Source organism: Taudactylus pleione, unplaced genomic scaffold, assembly GCF_031769625.1.
Source record: "Taudactylus pleione unplaced genomic scaffold, aTauple2 ptg000571l, whole genome shotgun sequence".
Taxonomy (NCBI): Eukaryota; Metazoa; Chordata; class Amphibia; order Anura; family Myobatrachidae; genus Taudactylus; species Taudactylus pleione.
In genome coordinates, this window is record NW_028284973.1 from 1,085,154 (window position 1) to 1,110,172 (window position 25,019).

General features: G+C 46.4%; 2 protein-coding genes across 3 annotated transcripts in view; one reads left to right on the plus strand and one right to left on the minus strand.

Annotated features, from left to right (window-relative positions):
- The window catches only part of LOC148481624 (CTD small phosphatase-like protein), an 83,292-nt gene that overhangs the window by 25,773 nt on the left and 32,500 nt on the right, over positions 1–25,019 (minus strand). The window lies entirely within an intron of this gene.
- Positions 7,770–8,582, plus strand: LOC148481625 (cyclin-dependent kinase 5 activator 1-like). The gene has a single exon (XM_088453126.1). It carries the CDS (start codon positions 7,770–7,772, stop codon positions 8,580–8,582), a length of 813 nt encoding a protein of 270 aa, XP_088309252.1.

The following is a 25,019-nucleotide window of genomic DNA, read 5'->3' on the forward strand; positions in this document are numbered from 1 at the left end:
AACATGGTACCAACCGGTACAGACCCTGCTCACATTGCAGCTCCGACCCGAGTTAATCCCAGGTCAGCCCATTTACATTGCATATGAGTACAGTGTTCACTATTCTGCAGGAGCTTGGAGATTGCCCCGGGTCACCCGTTTACACTGCCCCATAACCCGGTTTGGATGCGGGGGGGGGGGGGGGGTGTCACTGGATCCAGGTTATCTTTAGGGGTCCCATATACACCAAGCCGCGACCCAGGTTGTCACAGCAATAACCCGGGTTATTTGGCCAATGTAAACGGGGTATAACCCTACATCATTATTATCTTGTGACCGGATGACCTTACTCTGCCGGTCAGTACAAATTGTGGTCACTCTACTCCGTGAACAAACTGGGTGTGCACACTTCACTCTTGGGGGTGTATTTACTAAAGTGAGAGTTTTTAGGTGGAGATGTTGCCCATAGCAACCAGATTCTACTTAACATTTAACTAGCGCCTTCTAGTAGATAATTGCCATAATCTAATTGGTTGCTATGGGCAACATCTCCACTTCTAAAAACTCTCACTTTAGTAAATGTACCCCTTGGGGTATAGGGGCAGTCTCTTACTGTGAGTAACGGCATGTTACCATCGTCTCCCACTGCATCATGAGTGGGTAACTTGCTACTACCACCAGCCCGCTATACTGGCACCTGGAAGAGCTTTCTCCGCCAGGCACCTGGAACTGCTTACTTCTGGTTATGTATAGTCACACTGCTGCAATACCTCCTGGTGTCGGCTAGTTCCCAACTACCCACTTACTATGGACCAGTACTGCGCTTGGCAGCTGGCAGAGGGCTCGAGCTAGGAGGCAGGCATATGTGCCCCTGACACACATGCCTTGGAGAACTCACCCTGCCCCTTCCCGACCACTTAGTGGGAAGCAGGGAGTCTCCTTATACGCTCCAACTATGCCATACCGAATGACGCAGCAAGATGACCCCTCTAATGGACCTTTGTTGCGGCCCCCAAATTATGAGGCTTGATGCAATTTTGCTCAACTCATTGTCTTTTCCTCTTAAGTTTATACTAACCTTTCCTTATGCAGCAATGTATTAATCATGTATCTGTCCTGCATTGTTTGTACTGTTAATAATCGTTTTCTTGTGTGCTCATTTGTTTATGTACATTGTAAGGCGCTGCAAAACCCTTGTGGCGCCATATAAATAAAGCATAATAATAATAATAATAATAATAATAATAGGAGATACAAGGCTCAACCACAAGACAGCAAGAAACCGAAACCGTGTTTTGCACTATTCTAGTGGTTCCAGGAAACAAGCAGATGAAGGAGTTTTGGAAGCAGGAAAGATGTTAATTTGCTCCAATAAATGGTCAGACGGCTCCTAGCCGAGAGTGCTGCTAATATCACAGCATAAAGACACTCTTAGCAGTTCAAATGATACATACACCACAATGTTCAATATGGTTCACATCAGTCCCCAGCTTTTTTACATCAATTAGGCCTCGTTAAACCAATTAAGAATAGCTCAAAAATCTTCCTGGATGATTTCTATCCATATTCACAAGTAAAAATGTAGGACAAGGAAACTAGGTCTTCCAGAATTGTATCAATTGACCGCACTTTGGGCCTGATTCAGACCCGATCGCGAGCGCTGAGCGCTCGCAAGCGGGTTGATGTTAGGCCAGTGCGCATGCGCACGACGGACCCGGCTCCGTCGTGTGCATGCGCGAGACCCGGATAGTGACGGGCAAGCAGTCGCTATGGGTCTCGCTACAAAGGGAGCGTGTTGTCGATGGTGAGTGACAGCACGCCCCCTTTGGTGGACGTGCCGGGGGCGTGGCTTCCCAGACGGAGGCGTCCCCATGGGAACGCATGCCGTCTGGGGCCGGCCCCACTGACATCACTAGTGATGTCAGTGGGAGTGCTTTCGGCTCTGATAGAGCCAAGAGCACTCCAGGGCTTGCGGCAAACGAGACCCTACCGCAAGGGTCTCGTCGCAAGCCCGATGGTCGCGATGGTCTTGACCATCGCAACCATCTTTTTGGCCGCTCGCTATAGCTGTGGGTGGTCACCCACAACTGTGCGAGCGGCCAGGAGGCCGCTCTAAAAAAAGAGAAGGAGGGCCCTGATTCAGAGCGAGCACTCTGGAAGAGCATCCGGCTCTGAATCAGGCACTCTGTTAATAGCATTATTTTTTGGAATATTTAGGTAACTGTTAGTCCTCAGGACACAAAATCAAATGGTCTATTTGAATTCAAACACAATCTGATTTTGCACCGACTTCCTGAGTGCAGATAACTCTCCCATCTCTCAGTCAGGATAAAAGGGGAGAGAGAGGACCTCCTGCTGTGTTTTCAAACAATGAGATATTCCCACCTTCCTTCTTTCTGTAACACTGGTTGAAACAATGTTTAATAATACCCATTTTACACCAAAATCCCGAGTCTGACTCGAGATTTGGAACACTGTTCCAACCCGGGACAGACCCCGTTCACATTTTGTCTCCGACCAGAGTTATTCCCAGGTTGGGTTGTTTACACTGCACACGGAAGTTTTCTGCGGGCGCTTGGAGATGACATCATCTGCAAGCGCCAGTGAGCCAACTGTTCCTATGCTGTAAACAGGACATGGGTCACTGGTTTACACTGCCCCCTAACCCGGACCCCTTTTCACTAGCCACGACCAGGTTTCACACAGCAACCCGGGTTATTTAGCCAGTGTAAAAGTGGTATAACCCGGATCAGATCCGCGATTTCGGTGTGAAAGGTGCATTAGACACCAAATGCTCACTTTACAAATTAGTAAAAATTCCAGTGAAACCATCACTGGCGAGTAAATAGATGCCATGCGCATGCCATCTATTCACACTGCTTGGAGAGCTTGGGGGCAGTCCAGCATCTCCGTGAGTGCTGGGCATGGCCCCTAGAGTGATGAAACGGGAGCGCGTTTCAAGGCCACACCTCATTTTCGGGCGCCGTCCGGCCCCTAGAGTGAACACTACATCCATAACATGAAGGTGAGCCCCCGCAGATGGGTCCCTAACCCTGCTAATACTAACACAGCAGGGGTAACTACAGTGCGTGATTACGGTATTCTTTTAGTGTGTTTTGCAAGGGGAGGGGGGGGGGGGGGAACAAAAACACAAAAAGCCTGTAAGACGTTCCACAGGCCGGGCTGAAAGTCACATTTATTACTGTATTCTATCAGTTTGTCACAATCTTCCAACAAAGGCCCCGTTGCTCCATTTGGGCAGCTGCCAAGCCCTTTGCTGTGGAATATCAGAGAGAGGAAATGGTGTTCGGCGTGTGCATGCGCTGAATTCCTTCCCCATCCCGAGAGGTCATCCAACAAATCCGCCTTTCTTCTACTGAGAAGCAGGAAAATGATAGAAACCTCACTGCACGGGCTGGGCCCAAGCATGCTCTCTGGCTCTGAAATCGGGGGGACAACGCAGTACAGCGAGGGTTAAAAACTGTTGCACCGCGCAATTACATGCAACAGGATGATGGCTTTAGCGTATTTACACACCCCTGACATGGAGCCAAATCCGAAGCGGATAGCAAACAAAACACACACACACGGGAGAGAAGCAGGCACCATTGCCTGGCCCCAGAAACCAAAGATCCACTACAGCGCTCTCCAGTATATACAGGATACTGAATAGGTGATAACAGGGCCAGATTAACAATGGGGCGGGTGGAGCTCCAGCTCCAGGCCTCCCATAAGAATAGGCCCACAGGCTTCATTGCAGACAGTGCAGTGTTGACAGGTAAAAAAAACGTTCCTGCCACCACAAGTGGCCGTCTGACGCTCAGCAAATTCATACCCCGAGGGCGAGGCCCAACCTATTCAGTTTCACCAGCTACCCACCCCGCCGCCAGGTGCGCGAAGCCCCGCCCACAGCCGACCGAAGGACCGTCCCCCCACCGTGGCTATCTGAAGCTCCGCCCCCTTATTCACGTCACAGGTACACATTTACAGTTTACTTGCCGTCATGTCATCCTGTGCATGGCACATTCATTTTACCTGGGGATGTAGATATTGAAGATAAACCATATAAAGAGTGTTTTCTCCAGAAGAAGAAGCAGAAAGCAAAAACAGAAAGGGATAATCAGAAGCATAAAGAACTCTTCCAGTGGGTGGATTTTGAGAAGTGAGTGGACATTAATTATGGTTTCATGTATGTAAGCACAGGCTCAGACTTTAATCCCCATTCAGCAGTTTTGCAGTCCCTACTCCCAGTCGCACAGAGCGGGGTGCCCTGACAGCAGAACCAGCGGCTGCATCCCGTGCTCTACTCCTTATTCCCATCTCCTGCACTGTGTTGGGATAGGCGCATCGCATGACCTCTCCCACAGTCCCGTGGGCTCTGTACTGCTGCTCGGAGCGACCTTCAGATGCCCCAAGCAGCACCTTATTTACATGGTGAAGTGGCATGGGGCGCAGGGTTATGGCGTACTAGCACTCTGTTACGGGGCTGCCTATCCCTATAGTGTGACATCATAGACTGTGTTCTTCTCCTATACATGTACTATGCAGGACAGTGCTGTTGTCGTCTTCTTGGAGTATGTCCCATACGATGCCGCAATGCAGCGCCGGTCTTATAACCGACAACAGTATCCCGGACGAGGGACTTAAGATAGGTGTCGAAATACCGATGCCTAGCTTAATCCCGACGTCGGAATGCCGAAGGACGCATGCCCGAATGAGGTAAGTCCGGGGAGCCCTTAGAGTTAGCTGCAGGGTGAGGGTTAGGTTTAGAGAGCTTAGCTGGGTTAATTTTTGGGGGGAGGTTGGGGTTTGGCACCCTTAGGGGGAACGGTTAGGGTTAGGCACCACTGCGGAGGTTAGGTTGAGGCACTAAGTGGGGAGGATTAGGTTTAGTAAGCTTAGTGGGGTTAGTGGTAGGTTTTGGGGGGGGGAGGTTAGGGTTTAGCACCCCTAGGGGGGATGGTTAGGGTTTGGCACTAAGGGGGGAGGGTTAGGTTTAGGCCCTGGATGGCCTGATCCGCGGGATCAGGGCGACATATCTTCTAGTGTGTACCAACCTTTACACTACCCCAGACGACCCAGCTGACTGCACATGTGTGACCTGAGGGCTCACAGTGCAGAGGTGGTGAAGGGATCTGCTTGGATCCCTTTTCGCAACCTCAGTCCTTCTTCCCATTGGAAGGAGCGAGGCTCCAGGAAACTTCACCATCTTAAGTTGTTGTTGGGTACCACAAGCAAACTAAAGTTTGCTGAATCCTAGACGGCTGTTACAGAAAAGTGAAAACATGTGGACTAGCGTTTCTGCATGTGCATCAGGTATGTTCGGGATCATGAATAGGCCCCTAAACACATTTTTCCTTTTAAAGTTAAAGTCTGCCTTAAATGTTTATACAGCATAAATAATATTATAATGCCAACGTAGAATCTTTAGCAAAAGGCACAAGACATTATAAACTCATAGATACATAAAACAATCAGGGGTCTATTTACTAAGCAGTGTTAGGAGACAGAGTGAAAAGTGATAAGGTGCCAGCCAATCAGCTCCTAACTGCCATCTCACAGGCTGTGTTTGAAAAATGACAGCTGGGAGCTGATTGGCTGGCACCTTATCACTTTTCACTCTGTCTCCTAACACTGCTTAATAAATAGACCCCTCAGTCATTTAAGTTACACAAAATGCTGCTTATTGTAACATACCTCCATATTACATTGTGTTTAATACCTAAGCCTGTCAATTACTTTGCAGAAAAATCCTCACTGCGACAGCTGTTGCAGGCCCATTGCAGCACATGGGCAGTGTGATATACACACATGCGCAGTAGAAGAAAATCAGCCATTTGTGAAAACATCGGCATTGTCACCGTCTCTGAATCAGGCCCACAGATCACACCCTTTTACAAAACAAAATAATTATTTTTGATATAGCTCCACTATAAAGTGGTTGAAGGTAGGTGCTAGCTGTGCCCTCCGTGGAGGGCGCTAGCTGTACCCTCCGTGGATCCTCACGGCACAGGCCACACCCCCTGTGCAAACCACACCGCTAGTTATGCACCCACATCAATAGTCACACTGCACAGCGCTGGTCACACCCTCTCTAGCAGCACACAAAAGCCCCTAAATAAATGTCAGCTCCAGGCCCTTTTGGAACTTAATCTGGCACTGGTGTGGGGGCCCCTGGATGACCGCCCCGTCCGCCCTGCCTATAATCCGGTCCTGCATACTATTATAATACACACAGCATGTCACCTACTAGTGTGTATGTGAGAGCAGACACCGGCATCTTACAGCGCAGACACACACAGTAACAATGTGTAGCGCTGCCTTTATGTCTGCTTAGTTACAGCATCATCCACACTGCAGAGATCGTCTGATACATCGCCGATAGCCGTACGCAGCTGCACAGAGGACGAGATGTATGAACAGGCGTTAGGGAAATTAGTGGTATCAGTGCACGTTATGTGCGCTGATACTGCTTCTTCCCCATGTATTAATATGGGGTTGGGTGGAAAATGATATGTACCACTGTCATTATTGGCGCCGCTATCTAGAAGATACCGCGCTGATGTACCACCCAATGTATGACTGCAGCTGATGTTCCCCTATCACCACAGCAGGGACAGCACCGTCCCTGGTTGCCGCGGCTGCCGACTCCGGGCTGCACGTGAGATCTCGTGTATGCCCAGTGGAGCCGGCCTAAGGTAAGACACAGCGCTAGGCTAATGCACTGTGGGGTCTGGCAGGGATCGCCGGAGGGGGCGTTATCACTTGTTATTACAACTCGTCAGTACTGCTTCCTGCTTTGCCTCGTTAAAGAGGTTAAGCAGGAACAATTTTAGGGGCATGATGCATGCGGCTATAATACATCTCCCCCAGAGAGAGCACTTTTGAATTTGGCGCCTCAGTTGTGATAAAAATGAATACATAAAAGTGTCCTTATAATATATAGTACATATCTAATACATCAGGACACGTTTCTCACTATGGTGACAAAGCCACGGCATGATCTGGACCTAAAACTCACTGTAAAGATGCAGTTTTAGTCGGCGAGCAGAGCTCCTTACCTTCACCTGTGACTGATATCTAAGGTAAAGGGTCCGGGTGTATAAGCTAAACCAGATACAGAAAACACTGTTAAGACAAATCTCTGCCAACATAAATGAGATTTTCTATGTCAGTGAAATGTAAATTGACTCCCTCTTCTTTGGACTTTGCTTTAACACGGGTTTGTTATAAGGGGTTTTAATTTATTAGGATTACACAAAAATCTCACACAGAACCTCAGAGTTAATGATTTATTTTAGGTAATTGCTATAATGAATTTCAAAAACTATAATTTCATTTTGATGGCTTGTGCTACCTGGGTGCCACAGACTTGCGTATTCAGTTAATGATTTTACTCTTAATATTTACACACTGGACATAGATAATCAGTGCTAAATTGGTTTACTATAGTTTTCTGCTGTTGCCTGGCCAGCACATTCAGTGTACTCACATAAGGTTATGTCACTTTTTGAATTGTCTAGAATGTTATCAGTAGCTCATTAGCATAAATAACGCATCACAATCATCATTCCGTGTCACAATGCCCAATGTAAGCAGAGTACCTCTGACAACAACCTCCTGGACTCAGTCGCTGCCTAGTCTACAAACGGGCAGCTTCTTTCACAAAGTGCTGGATACGGATTGTGCCTATCTGATTGTCTGCTGCAGTCAGAACCACCACAGATCCGAATCTGAATTTGATTCCTGCACGCATTTCTGCTTGCAGGTACCGTGGATAAAGAATAAGAATGTGGAATTGTTTCCCATTTCGGTGCTTCCAAAAGACGGGTCAGCCCAAGGAAGAATTATCAACTGTGACCCATCACACTGCTGTCGAGAACAGCAAGACTGGAAGATCTGTCGAAAGACGGTCACTCATCTGGCGTTTTAGGCGATTTATGGCTAAGAGGAGACAACACAGACATGGTGAAACCGATGTCACTCATCTCATCAGAGAGAGCATGAAGGATTCTCTATCCTGTGTTGATTTAACAATTTTCACGCAGGCCTCAGACAACACTTTTGCTAAGAAGTTTGCTTCTAATGTTGTTGAAGACCAGCAAGTGTGCTTGAATCCAAAATGCACAAAGATGCAGGCATCCACCAGCGAGCTCCTGAGCTGCTTTGCCGAGTTCATCTGTGGAAGTTGTCACCAGCTGAACAATCTGTCACCTACAGATATCATTTTATGGATGACAAGTATAGACGACTCTCTCACTCGATGCTGGCAGGAAGAAGGCTTCATCAACCCGGCCAATGTAGTGTTCCTCTACATGCTCTGCCGAGAGTTCAATCTATCAGAGTTGGACAGTGAGCAAGACCTACTGGCATTTCTATCCACATGTCTGTATATATCCTACGCATACGTGGGTAGTGAGATCTCCTATCCAATGAAGCCATTCCTAGTGGAAAGTTCAAAGGAAGACTTTTGGAGCCGTTGCCTCTACATCATTAATTTCATGAGCTCAAAGATGCTGCGCTTCCATGCCGACCACCATTATTTCATCCAGATCTTTGTTGATCTCAAAGCTGAGGGTGAACAGGAGAGCAGCATAGTATAGTACTGGACAAGTAATCAACATTACTCCAGGCTAAATACTATACACAGCAATCTCCACCATCCAATCCATGCTGTGAACTAATACAGCAAGTTCACCATCAGCTCCAGGCTGTGCACTGACACAGCAAGCTCTACCATCAGCTCCAGACTGTGCACTGACACAGCAAGCTCTACCATCAGCTCCAGACTGTGCTCTGACACAGCAAGCTCTACCATCAGTTCCAGACTGTGCTCTGACACAGCAAGTTCACCATCAGCTCCAGGCTGTGCACTGACACAGCAAGCTCTACCATCAGCTCCAGACTGTGCTCTGACACAGCAAGCTCTACCATCAGCTCCAGACTGTGCACTGACACAGCAAGCTCTACCATCAGCTCCAGACTGTGCTCTGACACAGCAAGCTCTACCATCAGTTCCAGACTGTGCTCTGACACAGCAAGTTCACCATCAGCTCCAGGCTGTGCACTGACACAGCAAGCTCTACCATCAGCTCCAGACTGTGCTCTGACACAGCAAGCTCTACCATCAGCTCCAGACTGTGCTCTGACACAGCAAGCTCTACCATCAGTTCCAGACTGTGCTCTGACACAGCAAGCTCCACCATCAGCTCCAGACTGTGCTCTGACACAGCATGCTTCATCATCAGCTCCAGACTGTGCACTGACACAGCAAGCTTCATCATCAGCTCCAGGCTGTGCACTGACACAGCAAGCTTCATCATCAGCTCCAGGCTGTGCACTGACACAGCAAGCTCTACCATCAGCTCCAGACTGTGCACTGACACAGAAAGCTTCATCATCAGCTCCATGGGAACGCCTCCGTCTGGGCAGCAACGACCCCGGCACGCCCACCAAAGGGGGCGTGCTGTCAATCACCATCGACAGCACGCCCCCTTTGGTGCGAGACCCATAGCGACAGCTTGGCTGTCGCTATGTGGGTCTCGCACATGCGCACGACGGAGCTCCCTCCGTCGTGCGCATGTGGGCACCATCGACCCGCTTGCGAGCGCTCAGCGCTCGCAAGCGGGTCTGAATTAGGCCCTGTGCTCTGACACAGCATGCTTTATCATCAGCTCCAGACTGTGCACTGACACAGGAAGCTTCATCATCAGCTCCAGACTGTGCTCTGACACAGCAAGCTCTACCATCAGCTCCAGACTATGCACTGACACAGGAAGCTTCATCATCAGCTCCAGACTGTGCACTGACACACAGTGACTTGAATTTAGAATATTCTTTGCATTTACAATAAAATGTTTTGAGTTTTCTTCTATAAAATTGGTTGGTGTATTATTTTGCTTTACAGGTCTAATATATGGACAGGGTTTTACTATGCAATGTTTTGTGATTTTTTTTTTTCACTGTAACAATGTCCTGCAGAGGGACCAGAGATCGCCTTATTGGACACCAATATCTGTTTGCAAATAGGAAGTGGGACTAGTAAATATTTATCTAAAAAAACCCAGGAAGCAGTGACCCAGGTCTCCCCTTTTAGACTAGATCATTGTGGGCATGCTGCCATTGCCTTTGTGAGACAGCGCACACTATGGGTCCCTGCCAGCCACTTATCTGCTCTCCTCACAGGCGGTACATGCTACTGTCACCACGTGCTCCGCACAGTTCAGGAGGGAAAAGCAACAAGGTGAGAATTTTACTTCCTTGTGTCTGCAACCCCAAACCCATCCCCTCCCTTCCCTCTCCCTCCTTACCGCCCACTCCTCTCCCCTCCTCCTCCTCTCATCTCCCTCTCCTACTATCATGTGTAAGCCTTAAGTGGCATTACTGTGCGGAATAATATATAAAAGCCACTGCATGACTTAATGTGTTATAAGGTACACTACTATAGTGTGTACTAATGTGTATAAGGGGTACTACGGTGTGGTACACTACACTGATTGAAATGGGGGGTGTCTTAAGTACACACCCCCTTTGAGTGGCCACTCCCCCATTGTCCAGATGAACTACTTCTGCAATTATTGAGGCCACTGTGAATGCTGCAGGCACACCGTGGGCTCCACCCCTGCCAGCCCTTATCCACCAGCGGAGGTAGAAAGAACAACCGGGAGCTGGAGAACATACATGCTTCTGTCGTAAGAAGAAGGATACGTGAGCCATGTGACACAACGAGTCAGAGGGTAAAAGGGGTATAATAATATGCCTCTGGCTGTGACTGTTCTCACCACTGCCATCGCGGAGCTTCCTCCTGGCTATCACCGTCTGCTGCTTCTGATAAGTTACCAGAGGAGCAGTGCAGCGAGGAAGAGAGAGAGAGAGAGAGAGGTATAAAGAAGTAGAAAGATAGTTGATAAAAGAGAGAGAAAGACAGAGAGTGTTTAGAGGGAAAAGGTGCAAAGATGAGGAAGAGATCAAAAACAGCGGTATGGGCAAAAGGAAAGGAGATAGAGACAAACATGGGCAGAGCCATAGAGAAGAGCATGGGGTGGAAAAGGAACCAGTTGGAAAGAGGATAGAAAGAGAGAGTGGTAGACAGAGAAGTAAAAGTGGACATGAGAGGAATGTACCAGTTATCCATCCCCCATCTTAGGACAGTCCCATTTGGCTCTTGCTCCAGCCTTAGACATTAGTTCTATTGATCACATGGCTGAAAGATTTAAAACAAGTTGAGACTTAAGTATTAGCTAATAAGCACTGGTCCTGGGTTTTTATTAGGGATGTGCAGGCTCGGATAGGTTCGAGTTTGCACGTTGAGTTCGGATTTCTCCCTCCAAAAAAACGGAACTCAGAAAGAGGCTAAACGTCATCTTACATGGACGAACATCATCATTCCTGGACTTTTGGAGGGAAAAATCCGAACTCAACGTGCAAACTCGAACCTATCCGAGCCTGCACATCCCTAGTTTTTATATATATGCAATGGTACGGGCAGCACAGAAGGCGTAATGGTTAGCATTACTGCCTCACAGCACTGAGGTCGTAGGCCCTACCTGTGTGACGTATGTATATTCTCCCTATGCTTGCGTGGGCTTCCTCCAGGTGCCCTGGTTTCCCTGGTAGGTTAATTGGCTCCCAACAAAAAATAACCCTAGTGTGTATGTGTGTGCCTGTGGTAGGGTACATAGAGTGTAAGCTCCACTGGGGCAGGGACAGATGGGAATGTAAAGCGCTGGGGAATATGTGTGCACTATATAAATAACTGGTAATAAAATAAACGGCCATTCATGAATTGTAGCTCCAGGGCCATGCAGACCTTCATTTGGCACTGCCTAAACCTCAACTCTCAATGGGGGTGACCGTTGTCAGGCAGTTTGCGCTGCACTGTCTGCACATGAAGCTGCCTGTCTGTCACAGATTTGTACTGGTCAGACAGTGACAGGCAGCTGTTCTGTCAGTAGGGAGGCTGAGGTGCAGCTTGGGCTGGTTTTGTAAGAGACTGGGATGGAGGGACAGGAAGGAGAGACATTTAATTGTGTGCCGTGATCTGCCCAAGGAAGAGCAAAGTCACAGATGACTGTCATAAAGCTCACCTGAGGCATATATATATATATATACACACACATACATACACAGATATATATATATATATACACACACATACATACACAGACATACATACACACATACATATATATATATATATATACACATACACACATATTATATATATATATATATACACATACACAGATTATATATATATATACACACACATACATACACAGACATACACACACACAGACATATATATATATAATGCAGTCAATATCCTGCCGGAATCTCAACCACCGGAATCCCGAAGGTAAGTAGCGAGGGTAGGGCAAGGATTAGTGTTGAGGGTTACAGTTAGGCACTAAAGGGGGAGGGTTAGGATACCTACCAACAGGTGTCGGTATCCTAACCCTGGCAGGATGCCATTGTCAGGATTCTGACCGCCGGCATGCCGTACCCATTCCAACACACACACACACACACACACACACACACACACACACTAGCTGGAGTACCCGGCGTTGCCCGGGATTTTAAGAATGTTTGTTTAGACATCATCCTCCAACAAACCTCTCCTTAGGCAGGCCTCCCGAAAAGTGTGACAAGCTTCCCCATCCACAGTCCTAAGGTCTTTGAAGGAAGTAGGACCTGTAACGGTGTAAATCAAACTTTGGAGATAGAAGCATTCAGAATTTGTCGGATGTACAGTGTAAACACGGCCAAGAGCTTCTGTTGCTCTGATACCAGGATGACTGTGTACTTCCTGGTTGTAATATAAAGATTTTATTTTTGTTTCATTTCATAATTTGATTTTATAACATGCATTTTGCTACATACTAAGGAATTATGGAATTTTATTCTGTAGTATATAATCTAAGTCCCTGAGCATCATTTACTATGGCTCTCACATGGAGTTTACAGGACCTTTTAAATGCTGTATGAATTTATTAGGGATGAGCGGGTTCGGTTGTCAAAGAACCGAACCCACCCAAATTTCCCTTTCCCTTACCCGATGCAAAACCTTGCAATGCCGCTGTTGGGTCGCAAGGTTTTTTATTGAGCGGGCTTAACACTAATTGGCTGAGAGAGCCATCTGTCACGGCTCTCAGCCAATCAGTGTTAAGCCCATTTAATATGCACACAGGAAGCAAAAGAAGATGGCACCCGTCATCCCTCGCTGCTTGACACCGCCAGCATCCCCCTCTGCCGAAAACCCTCATCACCTCCACTGGCAGCATCCCCCACTGACGACACCACCGCTGCTGACACTGCCGGCATGCCTGCAATGCTGTCCCACATACTCAGGACACCCTTAGCGACCTCCACACTGCCGGCACTCCCACACTGAGGACCCCAAGAGCACCCCTGCACTGCCAACACTGTCAGCACACATGCATTGAGGACACCGCTGGCACCCCCGCTCTGCCAACACCGCCGGCACCCTGCATTGAGAACACCCTTGCACTGCCAACACAGCAAACCTGCACTGAGGACACCGCTGGCACCCCCACACTGCCGACATCACCGGCACCCTGCATTGAGAATACCCCTGCACTGCCGACACAGTCAGCAAACTTGCATTGAGGAACCACTATTGCTATTAAGTCAGGCTTATTATGAGTCTGAATATGGTCAAAATTGATATCTGCATCCATGAGGAGAGATCCATCTGATTTACAGTCAGGCCCATAAAGATGGCAACTATACTGGGATGCAAAAACACAGCTCTGCAACACAATTTTTATTTATACTTGCTCATGTATCAGCTTACACAACTAGATGGTGTCAACAGTGGCGACCAAACTGTTTTGTCTACCTCCTTAGTTAGCGGACCGCACTATGGAACGCACAGAGGCTACTTCCGGTTCATTCCTTTGTCAGCCCCTGAAGGGTAAAACCGATTGAATGAATTGTATACACCGTGGAGACCCTGAATGCCGGAAACAGCTGCATAAGGAACTGGAAGTGGTTGCTGTGCATTTCATAGTGCAATCCAGCAACCAGGAAGTACACAGTCATCCTGGTATCAGAGCAACAGAAGCTCTTGGCCGTGTTTACACTGTACATCCGACAAATTTTGAATGCTTCTATCTCTGAAGTTTGCTTTACACCGTTAAAGGTCCTACTTCCTTCAAAGACCTTAGGACTGTGGATGGGGAAGTTTGTCACTCTTTTCGGGAGGCCTACCTAAGGAGAGGTTTGTTGGAGGATGATGTGTAAACATTCTTAAAATCCCAGGCAACGCCGGGTACTCCAGCTAGTGTGTGTGTATATATGCAGTTGGGCACTAGGCACTCTGGACAAGGATAAGTAATCTTAAGGGTGCCTTTCCAAACAGGTAATAGCAATTATTTACCCCTCATGAAGCCACAGATAGCTCCAGGAATAAAGAGGCGGCACTCCTTCAGAATAGACGATATATATTAGAATGGCATATCACACAAGGTGTCAATGTTTCAAAGCCACACAGGGCTTTTTTATCAGGACTTATGCTAAACAATATATATATATATACATATACACACACATATATGTATATATATATATATATATATATATACACGCATTTAGCCCAGGACATTACGTCATAGTTAATGAGAGGTTCAGGAACTGAGTTCCTGCTAAAAAATAGTACAGGTGCTAACTATGCCCCTCATGGCGTTACCCACACCCCTTGTGCAGACCACACCTCTGCAGCACCGGTTGTGACACCACATCACTAGTCACACTCACTCAGGGCTGGTCACAACCCCTACAGTGGCACACAATAGGCCATTCATGAATTTCAGCTCCAGGCCTATGTGACCCTTAATCTGACACTGGGTGATGAACTGAAACCAGTTTCCTTTAAATCAAAAAAAAGTCTATTCAGCAATGATTTTTTTCCTTAAAAAAAATATGGAAACTGTTTCCGCATTTAAAAAAAAAATAATATATATTTCCACTATTCAGCAATGGATAAATGGAGAAGATAATGCAAATACCTTCTCCATTAATTCCCTTATCGCAGAATATCACACTTTAGGGAGCAAGCCATTGTTCTGTACAGTGATTTATGGCTTTTTGATATTCAGGAAAGCAAAAAGCGTTAAAATGACTCGAAAACTCTTTACTATATATATATATATATATATATATATATATATATATATACACACACACATACATACACATATATATATATATTATATACACACACACACACACACATATATATATATATAACCGTCTCAGAACGGCGTTATATGAAGATCCTTAATAATGCTGAAAACTGCAGGGGGTAATTTTCCCATAAGGCCCTGCAGGATCTTGAAACTCTGCCCCTGCTTTGCAGTGAGCAGCGACTGCAAGTCCAAAGCCTGTCAAAACTGTGTAAACTGATTGAAATATGTACACAGGCTTTATATTAGTCTATATCAGCAGTGGCTCCTACCCTCTTGTAGCATGCCTTTACAGTAGGGATGGCCATCGACGATTCATAATTATTGATGGTTCATGGCCGATGTCGAATGTTTTCACCATTGATGGGGGAGAACCAGATGATTTCCCTCCATCCATGGAACAGCCCAACCATTTTTTTTTTTACAATGTGCTGGACAACAGAGCATTGCTCCGCCCCAGACACCTGCGAAGCCCCGTCCCCCCGGGTCTGATTCGCTTACGGGCCAGTCAGTCAAAGAATAGGGATGACCATCAATTGGTGAAACCATCGATGGTCATCCATTGAATAGTCGATTAACATTAATGGTCACTTGCTATTTTGCCATCGATGGAAACAAAACAGATGGCCATCCCTACTTCACAGCAATTACATATCTCCCGACGGTCATATGTCTGTCACTTCCGGTAGAGTCATCTGATGGAGCAGAGGGTCTCATTCAGACCCGCTCACGAAAGCAGGACGCTCGCAATCGGGTCGATGGTACCCAAATGCGCAAGACGGAGGGAGCTCCATCGTGCGCATGCGCGAGACCCGGATAGCGACGAGGAAGCCGTCGCTCGGGGTCTCGCACCAAAGGGGGCGTGCTGTCGATGGTGAGTGACAGCACGCCCCCTTTGGTGGGCGTGCCGGGGGCGTGGCTGCCAGACGGAGGCGTTCCCATGGGAACGCCTACCGTCTGGGTCCGGCCCCACTGACATCACTAGTGATGTCAATGGGAGTGATTTTGGCTCTGATAGAACCAAAATCACTCCAGGGCTTGCGGTCACAGAGACCCTACCGCAGGGTCTCGTCGCAAGCCCGATGGTCAACCATCATCACGGACGCTCGCTTAAGCTGTGGGTGGTAATCAGGCCCAGAGTACCGGCGAGTATACCTTCCCTTATCCTTAACAGTGTACCCTACCCCTAATGCCTAACCCTTATGCCAACATTCTGAGACACGTTGCATGTCAACATTGTTAATGCCGACCTAATGATTACATCCCATTCAAGGGAGTAACTACCTTAGATGCAGGGGGTGCAGCTGCTTTGGGGCCCACCTTCCCTGTCAAATGAATATATGTTATGGGTAGTATATAGGGGCCCATACAAACTTTTAGTATGGCGCCTACAGATATCTAGTTACGCCCCTGCACGTGTTATTCTGCTACTTGTCATTGTACCTGTGTAACTCAGACCTCGGCCACACGTCTTCTTATGGTGCTTAACTTGAAGTCATGCATTTGTAGGCTGACTGTCCAGCGGAACTGTAGCAGAATACAAAGGTGTCTGTATCCTTTACCTGTGTAACAAATGTGAGTGTACATCTTCCTTCCTACCACCTTTCTGGGAGCTTGGCAGGCGGGGTGAGACACAAGGTGGGCAGGGCTTCATATGTCATGAGGACAAGCCCCACCCATCTCATAAAAAAGTGGCAGGAACATACATCCCACCCAACTTCAGACAGGGAGAATTTCCTGTTGTTTCAGGAGTCTAAGAGCTCCCCTCACAATTCAGGAAAAGTAGGGAACTATGCATGTGGGTCACGCCAAGTAGGTGCTGGAAGATTGTGAGGTCAAATGAATCTCTATATATGTAATGAGCTTCATACATCCATCTTACCTTAACCTTAGATGCATTTTTGTTTAAGCACGTATTGCCCCGGGAAGGAACATTATATTTGCTATTGAATCCAGTGCAGACAGTTCCTTGAAAGCCAGCCAATTGCTTATGCAGCTTCCCACACAGAGTAAACTGATCCGAGTAGAGATCTTCACAGCGAAATAGCTGCAGAACACAGATGTTTTCAGAAGGTAACTGAGGACGATATATGCACATGATCCTCTACTTATATGGAGGCTACATAGTGAGGTCACAGAAAACATTGGATGTAAAGCACCTATGCACATGGTTGGTTATTGACTACTGAAAACACGTGTACCAGCTGCTTGTCCCGAGCTAACACTAAGGGCCAGCTCTCCTTTCCGAATACCATGAAAAAAAAAATTGCTGTTAGAAGGATATAGAAATAAAAGGTATCCACAATTATGCAATAAATGGCGCCGTACAAAATGAATCAATAGTCTCATAGAACGGGAAATAAACCGTGTCATATGCATTGACATTTAGTCACTGCGAGGAGCCCTGCTAAAAAGTCTGGAGGAGGAGAGGGGCCCCGAGACCATGCATGACAGCTGGTTCATTTGTAGAATTGTGTGATCACATAGTTGAGCAATTTTTTTGCAACTGCACATGAGCAAAAAGTTCTAAAAACCCCCCTGAAGCACGAGTTACAGAGTGCACGGAGGTGTTTTTGCAATAGATTCAGACGGTATAAGAAAGTTGGCGAAGTAGTGATGGGCGCGCCTGAGTGATAACTAGTAGAGAACACAAAAATGGTCCTTCCAGTGTGATTATTATGGGAGCATCAAGAGCGTTTCAAGGCATGCGGCTGCTTTCCCAGGCGCACAGCCCTAGGAGGCCGTGTTCAGATGGGGGAACAGCACCTCAATTTTGGAAGGTGCGACTGATGTCAGCGCATAAGGAAGCGCCTATCGGTATAACAGCGTACACTGGCGCTAAAAAAGTGGCCATCTCAGTCTTTGCGCATTCGGCCGAACAGATTTACACAAGGGAAGCGGCACTTGCATAAACTCACAGACGGGCGCTTTTGCCCCACAAACACACCCCAAACACAAAAACTCAGTCACCCAGAAACCCAATTCCTCCAAAACACCATTTCAGCTTTTGATGCACTGATCCTGACCAACATTAAAGGTTTTAATTCTAAGCTTAGCGTCAGTCTTGGAATAGAGGGTTCGATACCGAAAAGACAGTAAACATATATGAAGTGATTTACAATGAAGTGTACAGAATTGGAGCAATGTAGAAGGAAACGATAGTCGCCAACAGTGAAGGGAAATTAGGTACTTTCCAGAGACCGAGAGACTATAGCAGAAACTCCTCTAATCCGCCCCCTGTCTCCCCTCCCTTATAGGGTCCAGCAATGTCAGAGCCAGAACAGTCACGATAGAAAAAGCTACATATAGGGCCTGTGACTTCACATGCTGCACTGAAATGGTAAAAACAGCAGAATACAGTAACCCCAATACAATACAGCAGACGTTCGGTGCCCATTGTCACAGAATGCACTGCACGTCCTGTGTATACAATACCTACATACACTTCCTCTATACCCCAGCTTACACCAGTAACACAGGAGTCAGATAGGCGTGCCCTTATCTGGAACCCAGTAACCAAACCGGAAAGGGAAAAAGAAGTGATACGTTGCAGCTGTCCGTGACCGTCATTCACACAGACCTGGTCTCCGAGTGTTTTCCTCCAGGAGTTCTCTATACAATGTAATGAGGATAGGACGCGGACATTTCTATTATAAGGTCTTTACAAGCTTACTCTCAGCATTGCCCATTACCCCAGTGGATGGCACAGGGAGCGATCCTTAGGACTTGTGTTTTAAGCATCTGGTTACGCAATACATATGAAACTCGGTCGCATTTCACGGGCTGCGTTTCTTAAAACCTGGACGTAAGTGTCCTCTATTCATCTCTCCTCTGATCTGCAGGGCGCTTATGGTAACAGCAGACACCACTGACGGGACTGGTGGGCACGTGCAAAATTTTGCAGCAATTGCGAAATTTGCGGATGAACGTTTCGTATGTACCAAACACGGCTACAGCTATTTTAGACGTGTTCCATTGGACCCTATTTAACTTCAGAATACATTAAATCAGTCTTCCTGCTTCCGGTGGATGTTGCCACAAGGGGGTTTATTTATGAGGTTTCGGGTTGTAAAACCCAACACTTCTGTTTGCGTTTATGCCCGATATTTAAAAGGGCAGTGCTTTTACTAGCAAGACACAGCTATCGAGCAATTAACACGAACAGAAGTATCTGGTTGTAATCATAAATAAAGCCCAAAATGTCCTAGTACATTCAGTAAAGGGGGTTCAATTGTTTTTAGTGCAACGCTCATTAATGGGCACTCATCGGAGAAATTCAATTGTTGCTCCAGTTGGGTACGAGTGCCGAGGGAACAGACATGTATATAGGTGGTGAGCGGATACGTGTGAAAAGTCAGTGTTTGGGCGCCTAACCAGGACTTTAGATGGTTTTAGCAGCTGTACACTTCTAAACACGCGCTTTTGGGCACAAGCGCGATAATTAATGAATGCCCAAAACAATGGAATTGCTCCGTTGGGTGCCCATTATTTATCAAGTGCTTGCAAAAAAGGGTTCAAAAGAATACACACTATGGAACTACAAACGCAGTCACCATGGCAAGGCTCGACAAATCCTGGTCGCCAGGGCGACTAAGATTGTAGTCCTGGTGACCGAGTTTTCCAAGCTCCCTCCCTGCCGCCGCAGGGAAGCTCCATTTGCCGGGCGCCCGCTGAAATTTTACCAGCGGGCGCCCGACTCCCTGCAGCGACAGCCGGAGCTCACTCCTGAGCGCCACGTCAGGCTCCCCCCTACTGGGGGCACTATTACAGGGGGCTTACTACTGGGGGCACTATTACAGGGAGCTTACTACTGGGGGCACTATTACAGGGGGCTTACTACTGGGGGCACTATTACAGGGGGCACTATTACAAGGGGCTTACTACTGGGGGCACTATTACAGGGGGCTTACTACTAGAGGCACTATTACAGGGGGCACCATTACAAGGGGCTTACTACTGGGGGCACAATTACAGGGGGCTTACTACTAAAGGCACTATTACAAGGGGCTTACTACTGGGGGCACTATTACAGGGGCACTGAAAGGGCATGTGTGGTGGTCTATACAAGCTTTCATATATTTTGGTAATGGACAATGGTCTGGCTCCTAAACTTTTAAGATGGCTCCTAGATTTTACAAAAACTTGTCAAGCCCTGCACCATTGTATTCGGTTTGCAAAGCCACACTTATTTCCTGCATTACATTAGATTGGCACAGGGGCTGGTTGTGCAGCGGGTGCTCTGCGGCGTGTTGTCACATTACAAAATTGAGGCAACAAGCTGCCTAGCTGTAAAAAAAAAAAAAAAAAAAACAACTAAAAAAACCCAAAAAAACACCTGTTAGCACACATACGCATGCAACGTGAACGCTGGGGAGAAGCACAGGTGACAGATCAGTGTAGGTTATCTGATACACTGTGCTGCAATCTGTACCCTGGATCATACTGGGTGTTAGATGAACAAAGAAGAATCACAAGTGAGCATCTTAAGCTGGGTACACACTAAATGACGTATGTACCCAGCTATCCAACGGGTGACCCACCCCTGCCGATGGGCCAACATATTGGACGGCCAGTACACACGATCCGGTGCCCGACCGCACAATAGGTCGGCCCCTGGTGCATATCACTGCATGGGGTAGTCAGCCACATCGTCAGGTTGGGCTGTATGTAGGGCACACCGCCCGACATATTAGCACACACTGCCCAATTCTGACGGATCAAATCGTGCAAACAGTTAAGAAAAATAAATAAATCGCTCAGTGTACCCAGCTGTCATTTTTAGCATCATTGGCGGACAAGGCTAGGTAAAATTCACAATTTCAATTAAAAACATAGATCCTTGTAGATGCTACAGTACTTCAGCATCCTTACTGGGTGATGCGGAGGGGAAAAAATGACACCAATTTAGCAGTTTGTCAATTCAACAAGAGGTCACACGGGAACCAAAAATAGGGCACACATATGGGGGACATTATTTCCTGGCCACCAGCCTGCATTAACACCACATCGGATTACTTCTCAGGCTGTACACACTATTTGCGCCAAAAGGATGCCCATGTACTAATATTTCTCCCTTCGCTTTGCAGCATCAGCACCAGTCACTTCATTCCCTGAGATATAAACAACATTTTTCCCTCAGGTGTGTAAAGTGATCGGGGTGTTTGTATTTTATTTTAAATAAAACGGACACTGTCCTTAGTACTCTGAGAATCTGGTTTATTTCACAATGCCTGGGGTCTATGTTTCCTGGCAGAGCTGAGTGGCTGGTCGGTTAGGAATTATTAACATTTCAATTTTTTTTCTTTACAATCAGCCTAATAGAAAAATAAAGCAGCTTGGATTGCCCGCAAGTACAGGTGCCACAGTCTTCTCTTCCCCATTATTCTTTAGTAACCTGCCAAAACCCTTCTGCCAATTTTATTGTTGTATGATAATCTCAAAATACAATATCTTGTAAGCAGGGCCACATGCCAAGGGATGTACAGCATCATTGGGGCCAGGACAGATTGCCACTGGGAATGGCAGCATTCAAAAAGGTCTGCTAGCTCTAGTGTATACATTTCTCTGTTAGGCACAATTAACAGTTAATTATTCAGGTAGAAGACAACGGGCAGGATGAATGGACATAACCCATAAAATAGAACAAAGAATAAAATATTCAATCTCTTGGCAAGATTATCCGTGCTAGATTCTTCAGAGACCAACCAGTTCCCCTAACAAAAAATTTATTCGGCACATTGTATAAAGATCTTCTAAATGGCCTTTATACTGACCACACTTGGCGTCCTTTTACAGGCATTAATTATCATCATCATTTATATATATAGCACCACAAGTGTTCCGCAGCGCCTTACAAAGTACATATAAGTAACCAATGACTTACAAAACAATACAAAGCAGGACACGGGCATGTATAATAAACATCACTATATTAGCGCCATTTAGACCCACATAAGCAGCCAAGTATTAGTTGCCCTAGTGGGGAGTAAGAGATAAATTAAATTACAGTAGGGAGAAGCACAAGAGGGTAGAGGGCCCTGCTCGAAAGAGCTTACATTCTAAAAGGGAGGGGCAGACAAACAGGAGTGACACAGATTGGGCAGGTGGGGAGGAAGGAAGATGTAGCAGCAAGTTAGGATGAGAGCTGGAAGGCTTTAATACTAATTTGTTAAAGTGTTAGTTCATTAACCATTTAGAGGTATTTCCAGCATTAATGCAGCTGGAAGTGTTTGCAGAAATAAGTTCCAGCATTGCAGAGATTTAGTGTCGTACATCCATCAGTGTCGTACATCCAGCTAGCACAGCGCTATTACCAAACATGTATCGCGGACATCATTTAACCCCTCAAAAGCGCTTTGATGTAACCAGACTATCAGCCCACAGTACTCATCACATCACATATCATACTCTACAGATAAGACGCTGTGTTGTGTTCAGGGCTCAGCAAACGCTTATTCAGAAACAACAGGAGTCCTCTAAATTCCAATAACCTGGCATAGCGGGGCAGCAGCTGAACTTACAATAGCGCACGTTACCACTGGCATAAACAGGCCCCACGGTTTGCAGGGAAATCACTGTGTAACTTATTTTAATGTAGCGCCTTAAATTGAGGCTGCACTAATGCTGCAGCAAACTGTGAAATTATTAAATGTATAAAAGTAAAATCATTCTCCCTATAACCGGTTTCCGCTGAGAGGACGCTGGTCTTTCTGCCCCTACCTGGAAGTTGTGGGAGACGCCAGATTTTTTGGGGTAGTCCCCGACACCCCTGGAAGAGTGGGCGGATCTCCTACAACCTGCCCACTTTCTAGCGAAATGGCCAGGTGGGGAGACAAAACCAGGAACCGCGGCTTTCGAATTTAATTTTGGACCCACTCCCTCCCCACGTAAAGAGCCTGTTCCCGTCCCCAAAGTGGTCATTTGCATATCCTCGCCGGACTACTCCCAGAGAGGAGAATGAAAAAAAGCAGGTATACTGAAAGCGCTCACAAGCAGGGCCCTCTTCCGTCTGTGCTTTTCCTTCCCTCGTTTATACCATCATCTCCTCCCTATTGCAAACAATGGCGCTTTTTTTCCTATTAGGACCTCAATTGTAGTTAGTGGTTATATAACATTTGTTCTGTATGCACTGCTTCCATTTATGCTACAGACCCCTGTGGCACCATATAAATAAAGCATAAATAATACTAATAATGAGCAATATTATCCAGCATGCTCAGGGCTTACATTTTTCTGGATAAGAGCTTTTAACCCATTATATAAAGCACAAATAACAATATTTATAAAATACCTTAAAATCAATTATCCCCAAAACTGCTACATTTCTCATCAGAAAAGCATTTTGCACCTATTGCATGATTAGCGCTACATCCAGTACTATACAAGAACCTCATCGCATTTAAATGGGTGCTGAATATTGGCTGCATACCCAAAACTACGGGACCGCTGCACACAAAACAAAAAATACAGGATAACCTTATTCTATGTACAGCAGTGGCTTCATACAGACAATTTTGTGAAGCGCATTTACTTAAGCAGCGTACACACTTGGCAATATTAATGAGTGATTGAATGATTAAGACATCGTAATCTTTCAATAGCTCATTAATTGCGCACAAATCGTGCACTATAAATGTCAGAAACGACCAGCGATGAACGCTCCCGCCGGTCATTTCCTACATCTATCATCACCTGAACATGCAGCCCAATCTGCCGATAACGACAGATTGCCCATGTTCAGGAATGATGGAGGGTGCCTGCACTGAACGACATATCATTCAGTGAAGGCACTGCAGGGGATCAGGAACGACTGTACGATTACGATGTTGTAATCTTACTGTCTTTCCTAATCGCCAAGTGTTTACGCTGCTTAACACCTAGATAGTAGCTGTAACGGAAAGGATGCAGAAAAACTTTTGAGAGTTCTGTCACTAAGCCAGGCAGGCAGAGTGGCATTACCAGGGTTCTGTGCCATCCCCTTCTGGGATTGCTCCTTTTAGTTTTATTGGTTACACAATACTACAGACTACACACAAAGCAGCGAGGATGTGTTTTTCAGCCGAGCTTTTTATTACGGCAACGATCAGTGCAGCTTTGCCAAGCTTGGCAGACAGAAATACCTGGCAAGATTATATCATAATGCGGATTTCCTATGTGATTCATTAAGATAGACTCTTATTGATTGTTAAGGCTCAGGGTGATTGAGATTATGATGGCACAGAGAATGTATTAATTGGCATCCTTTTTGCATTAAAGCAAAGTATGTTGGCTAAACAATGCCATGTTATCCATTTTTACCCTGAGCTTTTATTAAAGTAGGATGCCAACACTTAACGTAAAAGTTTATCACAATGAACAACAAAGAAAAGCACACATTAGGAAAAAGATAATAGTTTCCCTATATAGATTTTTCCACAAACCGGGGAGAAGGGCGGAATAAGCACATTTGACAATCAATGCGAGTAATTAAATGCTTTTCCTTGCATTACAGGTTCCTCCTAAATGAGTCTGATCAAGTGGGTGAACACAACTTTTACTAGAGGTTAATTGAGGGAGCTCATGGGGGGTGACGGGTTTGGGGTGAAACTATAAGTTAATACATTAAGACACTAAACTTTTCACTACCAACGTTACTGTGGTATAAGAATGCAACACATCACTAGACCTTGCAGAAACCCCACAACAGGATTATGCAGCCCAGCAATTCCACCCACAGCAATTTATCCACTCCCTAGTGACACCAATGCATCAGTGCAACACAGAAAGGCAGCCTATCCATTCCCTAGTGACACCAATGCATCAGTGCAACACAGAAAGGCAGCCTATCCATTC